The 9814-nt window shown below is 43.6% G+C and overlaps 1 protein-coding gene across 3 annotated transcripts in view; it reads left to right on the forward strand.

Annotated features, from left to right (window-relative positions):
• The window catches only part of VPS54 (VPS54 subunit of GARP complex), a 47578-nt gene that overhangs the window by 34829 nt on the left and 2935 nt on the right, over positions 1-9814 (forward strand). For 2 of the 3 annotated variants that reach the window (XM_038130944.1, XM_038130945.1), the window contains 6 exons: positions 329-434; positions 3543-3630; positions 4564-4685; positions 4790-4870; positions 8143-8250; positions 9149-9243. In XM_038130944.1, coding sequence (XP_037986872.1) covers positions 329-434; positions 3543-3630; positions 4564-4685; positions 4790-4870; positions 8143-8250; positions 9149-9243 — 600 coding nt within the window. Of the gene's footprint in view, positions 1-328; positions 435-3542; positions 3631-4563; positions 4686-4789; positions 4871-8142; positions 8251-9148; positions 9244-9814 lie in introns of those variants that run through there. The other variant, XM_038130946.1, reaches the window with a different exon arrangement.

The raw sequence follows: 9814 nt of genomic DNA on the forward strand, positions 1-9814 counted from the left end.
GTTGAGCATCTTTGAATATTTGGTGCTGTTTCTTCACAGCTGCCTTCTCTGTTTGTGACTCCTTAGCATTTATTATGTATTTTTCAGAGATTGTCTTTCATATAAAATACTTACACACACCACCCTGTGGAGTGGGTATTGGTTGTAACTATCTCTATGTATATCTCCTTTTATGTTTCACTTCTGTTCCACATCCAGTTAGTGGATTTATTCAATGCTATAATCTCTAGCATTGGGTAGCTTTCTATCAACATGACTGGCCTGTGTTTGACTTCTCAGTTTCTTTTGTGCACTGAGATGACATACTTGGCTGTTTCCTCTCTTTCAGGACAGTATTGCTGCTAATAAGAATAATCCTGGAATACTGCCAGTGTGTGGATAACATTCCTTCCATCACCACTGACATGCTGACCCGCCTGTCAGATTTACTGAAGGTATGGCTCCAAATGTGCCCCAGGAACAGGCAGGGTGCAGAGAACATGTCTTCCTCTCAATAATGCTCATGTGTTTTTGTGATTTCATATAAATTATAAAGATTATCTAGAGTCATTGTGTTTGCCAGTGTGCCATAAAGAAAGCTTTCAAGCCAAAGGCATTAAAGATGCAGTTTGTTGTGGGAATTAACTCTGGCTGTTCACCTGGAATATTTGAAATCCTATCTAGTAGTATTTGACATAGCTGCCTGTCCTTCAGGCTGGGTGTAGAATTAATGCTGAAAAAAAAGCAATTTTATGCCAGATGCCACAGAAATATATATGTGTATTGAGGAAGGAAAGAGTCCCTTGGTTTTTACAAATCAGTAGAGGTATAGTCAGTAGAAGCATGAAAAATGGGATGAAGTTTCTGTTGTAAAATGTAAAGGTGATGAAGCACCAGAACCTCTTGGTCATTTATTTCTCACTAGAGAAGAGGAAAGCTGGTAAAGCCCAGACACTGCAAGGTAATATAATAATCAATAATTAAAGGAGCGTATTAATGCGCCTTAAAACTGACATATATATATATATATATATATATACACACACACATGCACACATATATATGTGTCTATACAGGCTCCAAAGCCTAGCAGCTAGTTTATGTCAAGGTTTTCATTTGTATCTTTGCCCACAAAGGTTGTATCAGGTATTTAAGTTCTGAACATGAGCATAATCAATGAAAGATAAACAGATTCAATCTCCAAAAGGATATTTTACATAAGGTGGGGGGCAGGGGAGGGGAAACTCTGGTAGATGGACCTTTAAATATTTGTCCTTTTGGTAGTTGGAATTTGAATAACCAGATTCCTGTTCCAATGTTTGACAACCCTTTCAGTGAAGAGATTATCCCTACTATCCAGCTTGAGGTTGTTTCCTCTTGTTCTGTTGTGTGTGGAAGAAGAGACTGACCCCTACCTAGCTACACCCTCCTGTCAGGGAGTTGTAGAGAGCAAAAAGGTCCCCCTGAGCCTCCATTTCTCCAGGCTGAGCACCCCTGGCTCCCTCAGCTGCTTCTCATCAGACTTGTGCTCCAGATCCTTCTCCGGGCACACTCCAGCATCTCAGTGTTGTGAGAGGCGCACGTGGCTGTAATTACTGGCGTTGTTCAGGTGGTGCAGACAAAGAGAAGGCTCCTGGCCTTCCTGCTGGGTGCAGGAATGCTTTCCTCTCAGCAGGCACAAGGAGGAGGTGTTGCTCTGTTCCAGGCTCCCTCCCTGCCCTGCCTGCACCAGGCCATCTGGGAGCAGTCATTGCCACAAAAGGCAGGGCACAGTACGTGTGGCCAGCACCCTTTACACACCAAGTTTTTGATGATTTGCCTCACAGTCAACACTCACCTGAGCTAAATACCTCAGAGGAGCTTAGAATGTGTGATATGTGTGGAGGAAAAATCTCAAAAATTCCAGGAAAACCCCCTGAAGTTGGACCAAAAATCCTCAAAATTTTAGGAAAAAAACCCTAAAAATTACAGAAAAACTTCGAAAAAATCAAGGAAAAAGGGCCAGAATTCCAGGAAAAACAGCCCAAAATAAACTCCAGCAAAAATCCCAAAATCCCACAAAAAACCCCAAAAATTCTGGAAAAGCCACAACAAAAAAAAACAAAACAAAAAACAACAACAACAACAACAAAAAAAAACCACCCAAAAAAACCCCAAACAAAACAAACAAACCAAAAAAAAAAAAAAAAACCACCAGGAAAAATCTGGTAAAAATTCCAGGGAAAAGCCTTAAAAAACTGCTGGAAAAAGCCCCAAAATTCTAGGAAAAATCTCCAAAGAAATCCAGGAAAGCCACCTATATTTGAGGGAAAATATTTTTTAAAAATCCCCCAAAATTCCAGGATAAATCCCCAGAATCTTCATGAAAAAAACTCACAAAAATTTGAGCCTTTGGCTCAGTGATTATATTTCAAGTCCACACAGAGGCATAAGAAAAGTTGTTGCTTTTCTGGAGAAGATTAAGTGGATGTGAGGCAGTTTCAGCCCTGCCCTGTCTGAGGGCAGTGGAGGTTTTGCCTCTCTCAGATCAGGGGCCACACGTAGCTCTGGGTCAGTTGTGGGATGAGGTCTGGGTTGCTTTTCCAGCCCTGGATGCACCATTCTGGCAGCCCAGAGTTGGGGGGTGGTTCATGGTGCCTCTGTGAGCCTGCATGTTGTGACTGACAACAGGCAACAGCCAGAAAATTGTTTCCCCTTTTTACACAAGGAGGGTTACAATTTTGGGTTTGTTCTTTCATTATCGTGAAGAAAGACCTGTGAAGCAGAATAATGCCCCTGCCCTCAAAAAGGAGATCTTTGTGAGGGCAGTTCTCTGTGCTGCAAACACAAGCTGCAGGACAGCCTTGTCACAATTTCTTCTGCATCTTCAGGTGTATGAGAAAGGGTCAGGTCTTCCTAAGTTTTGCCTCTCAATGTCAACAGACAGTTCTGTTCAAATATGAGCCCTGGGATTTCTGCTCTACATTCAGTGCAGGAGCTGGGGACAGCAGCGGTGGCTTTTCTGCTGCATCACCCAGGCCCAGTCTGGAATATCTGGTGTCTCAAGCTGGGTGAGGAAGCAGAATTCCAGTGTAAGACAGAACCTGCTGGTAGCAATTGTCTTACTGTCCAGAGGCTTTGTTGGCCTATGTGCTTTTAATGATAACTTCTTTTCTTCTGGAAGTAAGTTGGGAAAGTCTAAGCATGAGTTGTCCACTATACCTAGAATTCTTACAGGATTTGCTTTTCATCTTCTGTGCATCATTCGTTAAATCCAGTATTTCATAGTGTTACAAACATAGATTCAGTCACCTCAGCAGGAGGGAGTTTCAGTGCCTTCAAGTTTCCTTTAACATCAGTAGTGGAGAAGGTCAAGAGCCTGAGCAGAAACCTTTTGTCTTGATGTTTTCCACCGTTATATTATGTGACTACTCTACTGAGGAAAACTAGTGAAACTCTGGAACTGGCCTTCATAATGTCTTACTTATCTTGCAAAATTCTTTTGATGGTGTTTCTAAACTGTGGGTTTGTGTAGATGATAAGAATGTCAGCATGCATTTTCACTGTCCTTTTTTTTCTCACAGTATTTCAACTCTAGAAGTTGCCAATTAGTGCTTGGAGCTGGTGCATTACAAGTTGTTGGCTTGAAAACAATCACTACAAAAAACCTAGGTATGGATTTCTGTATTTAAAATGTATTTCTGTATTTAAAATGTCAAAGCTTGTTCCCCTGCCTGTTAAAAAACCCAAGTGCAGAAAAGCCCTAAATATCTGTGATGAGCTGTGTTTGAGTTGTGGGGCTGTGTGTGGGCACAGAGGGTGGTAAGACCTTGCCAGTTACCTGCCTGGAGTGTAGTTTTAAACTTTCTCCTGAAATTAAGAGCCTTTGACTGATGGGTTGGAGTAGGCATTTAAACTTAGAGTTCCCATGTTTCAGGGTGAGAAACTGGTGAGATTACCAGTCTGCACTTCCCTTTTGGGAAGGGAACAGCCTGATGAGAATGGGTTGAGAAGCTGTGGGCCACAGCTGGGTCAGGTTTTTGCTGCAGAATGTTAGGACAGGGTTGTGACCACACTGGCACCAGTGTGTGTCCTGCTGCTGGCTCAGGCCCTGTTGGAGTTGGGAGAAGCCTTGTTTTTGGGATCCTGTTGGCACTGCAGCAGGAGCAGGTTCAGGGCAGGTCAGTGCTGGCAGGGCAGGGTGTTTTGTACACCACTGCGGCAGAAACACTGCTGCCTTGAGAATGTGGTTGCTGAGGTTAAGTAGCTGATGAGTCAGGTCTTTAGAGATCTCTAAGATGAGAGATCTGTCTGCATGTGCTCAGGGCTCAAAATGTCCCATAAACACTCAGGGAGCCTCTTGTAAAATCAGTCCCTTATCCCATCTTACCAAGCTGGGTGTGAGCTGTCAGGTACCAGTCTGGCATCATCATGGGGTGGGGGTTCCCAGGGAAGCAAACATGTACCTCCATGCTTTTAGAACAGACAAAAGCCCACCATGTGAAATTGTGTCAGATCTGCTACTTATGTCAAAGGAGACACAGTCCATACAGAAATGACTCTTCCTGTGTAATAACTACCTTATTTCTCCTCCTGGATTCACAGCCCTTTCTTCACGTTGCCTCCAGCTCATTGTACACTACATTCCCATTATCAGGGCTCATTTTGAAGCTCGGCTGCAGCCGAAGCAGTTCAGCATGCTCAGGCATTTTGACCACATCACAAAGGTAATTCTTCTGGCATTTCCTGAAACACAGAGTTCTGCTTTTCAACTGTACTCTGAAGAACATGAATGCCACTAGAAAATGAAACCTGCTTTCTTCCCTTACAGGATTATCACGACCACATAGCTGAAATTTCAGCAAAGCTCGTTGCCATAATGGATAGCTTATTTGACAAACTATTATCCAAGGTAATGATTTATGGAAATAATTATACACTCTCTAAATTGCAACTGGAAGTCTCATTGTATACAGTCTAGATGTTTCAAGAGGAGTCTTAAACTTTCCTAACGAGGCCTTGTTTGAACTTCTTTTAATTATACAGATGGAAAGCTCTGTGCTGTTCTCATGAATATGTCTTGTGTTCACATTTGCCACCTGGGTGTCAGTCACCTTCACTCCCAGGAAAATGAAATGTTTCATTGGCTGTTTCAGCAGAATGGCAATGCTGTGGCTGGCACAGATGCTCGAGTGTTCAGGAGCCGAAGTGCTTTCCAACCACTGACAGCTCTTGTCTGCAGCAAGGCTCAGCAGATCTCATTTCCTGCTCTTTCCAACAGTGAGGGCGGTATTTCCAGCACCTGAGGAAACAGCAGGAAAGTGCTGAGGAGAAAGAGTTTTGGAGAGGAAGGACCAGCCCATTTGTTGGGCTGCAGGCCTGGGGACTGGAGGTCTGTGCTCAGCAGTTCCTGCTCTGGAGCAGCATTAGTACTCCTGGTGTGTTTTGATGTTTAAACAGTGCTACAGTGTGGTCTTGGGCTGGATCTACTCTGGGTCACCTCAGGGTAAAACACACATCCTTGACCCACAGATACATGAAGTACATGACCTTTTAAAGCTTAGTGTCATGCTTTTGATCTTAGGGTTTTGGGGAAAAAATAAGCTGTTTCATGACAGGGATTAATTCATTTTTTAGTGAAAAATTTGATTGATTGGCCTGGGCCTACATCTTCCTTCAAGGAGCTCACAAGAAGCATGGGAACACAGGCTGGGGACAGGCTGATGTGAGCTGTAGTGGAACAGTTGCAACAGGCAGCAATTCTATCTTCCTTGCTGTTTCTGTTATTTTATTGTTACTTTATGTTGTGCTTTTTCATTTCATCCGTTTCTTTGGTCTGTCAAGTAGTGCTGCCTAAACTTAGGGTGAAAAAAGAAAAAAAAAAGCAAAAGCATTTAAATTGGAATTTCCCACTCCTATTGTGTTTACTTTTTTTAAAAAAATGTGTTTATGCTCTTCTCTAAAGACCAGAATGGTCTGCTAGTTTTTGAGGGTTTTGTTCCACATATAAGTAGCTGTTATGTGAAGTAACATGGCTGTTTGGCCACTGTATCTCTTGAGAATAAAAGACAAATGCAAGAATTTACATTATTGATACTAATCAAGTATAGTCCACAACAAAGTAGGAATGCAGTTTATGTTCTTGATGGCAGTTAGTGAGAGCTCGTCTCTTACTGTCCCTCCATCTTCACAGCCCACTGTCTTTGAGGGAGCTGACACAGGATGTAAACTGAGACTTCAGAGTTCTTGAAGGCTGAGTGACAGTGCTTGGCCCTCATGAATGCAGCCCACAGAGCCCAGGACCAAAGGATGGTTGATTTGCTTCCATTCCTAGCACATGCCGTCATTTGGCTCATCTTTTTCCTAAAAAATGAAATCTTGGTGCTGAAGGCTGTGAAGAGCATAAACCCAGGACATTTGCAAATAGGCATGTCAGTACAACCATGCCAGTGTGTTCCTGGATTCAGGTGTTTTTCTGAGTCCAACTATTTCAGTGTCCTGTGGATGAAGTGGTCACCTGCTCTGAGGTGTGTAAATCTGCACAAGTGACTTCCATAGCAGTGAGTGCCTGGCACACCTCAAACCCAGAAATTCCTGCTCTGTAGGAGATGAACAGTTGGTGCAGTGGACATGATGTTGACCTGGCGCTGGGTAATGTAAGGAAGTTGCTCCTGCATTTCCAGGCTGTGCTTCCCCTGGGAGCTCCATGGCATGGGAGCTGTCCTCACCCAGTGCCACTGAGACAAGGCAGTTCACAGCAGCATGGACACTTCCCAACAGCTGTCTTTGGCAGGGAAATACAACAGGAATGGGGTTATTGAACAGTGGAAGTAATGAATTCAGCAAATGGGAAAGGCTCATTCATTACCACAAATGGAAAAAATCCAGTACAAGTTCTGAGCTTCTCTTGGAACTTGCTGGCATGTGACTGTTTGGACAGAAGAGCAGTGAGGTTCTTTCTAATCCCTTGTGGTTTTAAAGCTGTTGACCTCAGCCACACATAAAAATGGCCAGGAGATCTTGGGGTTCTTCCCGGGGCTGTTGCTTTTCCGCATGACAATGAAGAGTTGGGTGTGGCTGTAATCATGCCACAGTCACTGCTGCAGCCTCCCACTTCACTTTGGTTAACAACGTGCTGGGAAATTGGAAACAATTTCTTGCTTAACTTCCTTGTCTTGAGGTATGCTTGATCCCTCACACTGGGTGGTTGTTCCCTGGAACAGAAAGCGATATTTTTCTGCTACTTCTCCTGTCAGAATTAGGTCATTGGTTTGGATTTTCTGTAAAGACTTTCTCAAAACTCCCCATTTCTTTTTTTATCTTGTGCTCAGACAAGCTTTGTTCTCTTTTACAATTCAGGCCTGCATGAAAGCAGGCATCTCCTCCACTCTGTTTGTAAATAATGTAGTTACAATGATTCGGTTCTTTCCTGAACTCTGCAATGCTCCCTGGAGAAGTGTCACCCTCCCAAAGATGACCTGCCAGTGTGTCACCCAGGCCTGTGATGACACAGCCTCTCCACCTGTTACTGCAGAGCTGGCTTCACTGTTCTGGGATAGGTTTTCAGTGTTTCTGGAATCCTGTTCAGATCTTCCCTATCCAGAGTGGGGATATAAGAATTTTGTTCCCTTTGTAGCAAATCTCTTGCCATCTGGTGTTTTCCAGTGCCTTGTTTCTTGGATTTCAGGCAGCAGGAGAAGGGACTTTTTTTTTTTTTTTTTACTCTGCATTCCAAGGTATTTCTGCAATATTCTTGTGAGGTTGTGATGTGATGTGGTTGGTGTTTTGGGTTTTTTTATGGCAGATAGATGAGATTTCAGGAGTTTCCATTTCTTTATGGTTTACTTGATTCTTCAGAAATTTGGATATGTATGATCCTAGACTAGCAGTTTTCTCTGGGGACGTACTCAAGGGGCACATTTCTCAGAGGCAGAAGTTATTATCTGTCATTGGCTTGTACCAGTCTGAAGGAGAGGGCCAGCTCACAGCCATGGGACCTGCATCTGCAGTTCCTGGCTGGACCAGATCATACCCAGCCACTCTTTTAATTTGTGGTGTGCTTAATGGATCTTGATTTCTGATGGTATTAGCAAAGCAGAACCCCAGGTGGCTGTTGGGAGCTCTCATACATAAACCATTTTAAAGTGGCAGAAAGGAGTTAACTGGTTGTGTGTTTATTTCCAGTATGAAGTGAAAGCCCCTGTTCCTTCAGCATGCTTCAGGAATATCTGCAAGCAAATGGCAAAGATGCATGAAGCTATATATGAACTCCTTCCTGAGGAGCAAACTCAGGTGAATGTTATTTTTGAGCTTCATCTCACAGTTTGCTTGTAAATGCACATGGCCTTGGGAGCAAGAGATATTTTATCTGTGGAGAGGGGAATTATTTTCTGAGTCCTGGTGAAACCCACACGTTAAAGGGCTTGGCAGCAGACACATGGACAGCTTGGGCTGAGCTGAAGGAAGTATTCCAGTGTGTAGGAAGAACAATGAGGTACACAAAAAGAATGGATTTCAGGATTTTGAGCTTCTTTTTAATGTCTAGAGATGGCAATCCAGGAATTAGTGCTGAAATGCTATGCAAATGGCAACACTTAGGGCTTGAGTGCAGCCCTCTGAGAGGATTATTCTATAACACTGCTCAGAATCAGTAGCTTCCAAAAGTCCCTAAATGTATTACACACCCAAATTTTACCTGATGTGCTTTTGCAGGAGTTTGCTGCAGTCATTGCTACTGCAGAGTTGCAAACCTTAAGGACAGGAATGCAAACCTCAATGACAAATTGAGGTTTGCAAACCTCAATGACATATTTAGTCATTGAATACAAGTTGTCATTTCTCTTTCACATGGGATTAAATGGTCCCTTCTAGCACAGGAAAGAGATTTGTTATCTTCTAGGCTTAGTACAAATTGCTAGATACTTCAGACAACAGAGGAGGAAAGTTCACGTTCCAAAGAGCATATCCTCTAAGTGCCACACACAATGAGTAGGTGAGGGTTTCCTGTGTGGTACAGACTGTGTGTGGCCAGAAGGGTGAGATTGAAGCACTGGCAGAAGGAGTTGCCACGTGAGTTGCAGAAACAAAACCAAAAGTCAGTGACTGAAGGTGTTGTCAGTGTGTTTCACCTTTGGAGGCAGTGATGTGAGCATGGGCACAGTTCTTACTCTTCTGCTATGGTTTCTTCCAGATGTTGTTTTTACGAATTAATGCAAGCTACAAACTCCACCTGAAGAGGCAGCTGGCCCACCTCAATGTGATCAATGATGGAGGACCTCTGAACGGGTGAGCTGGGGCTCTTCTCTTCTTTCCCTGTTTAAATAAGCAGACATTGGGAGGTTGTCTTCTGCAAGGAAGTCATGAGTCCAGAATCACAGCTCCATGTTTTAGTATGTTCCATTTGGAGCTTGCTTACAGTAAAGGACGTGTGCCATTCCACAATAACTAGGAGTGCAATCCACTTGGTAACAGACTGGGAGCTGGACATTGTCTGACTGGAAACCTGCTTGTAGGTGTCCTCAGCTCATGGATTGCTTTCTCTCCCTTTGTGTGACAGCAGCAGCCACAGTTTAATTAGCAGGAATTGTGTGATTCCTGAAGCAGTTTTGAAACATGGATGGTGACTCATGGTGCTGGCAAAGTAAAAATAGGAGAAAGCAGCATTTCATCTGTGCAGTGGGTAGCTCTGCAGGAATGGTTTTTAGAGCAGAACTAGATCTGAAACAGAAATTATGCTCACAGAGCTTTTCCCCTTCCCTACCACAGCCCACTCCATCCCCAAACAGGTCAGCAGTACCTGTCCTGAGAGAGGGTGCCTGGCTGTGCCTGCTGTCCCCACCTCAAGGAAAAGCCTCTT

This window comes from Motacilla alba, chromosome 3, assembly GCF_015832195.1.
Source record: "Motacilla alba alba isolate MOTALB_02 chromosome 3, Motacilla_alba_V1.0_pri, whole genome shotgun sequence".
NCBI lineage: Eukaryota > Metazoa > Chordata > Aves > Passeriformes > Motacillidae > Motacilla > Motacilla alba.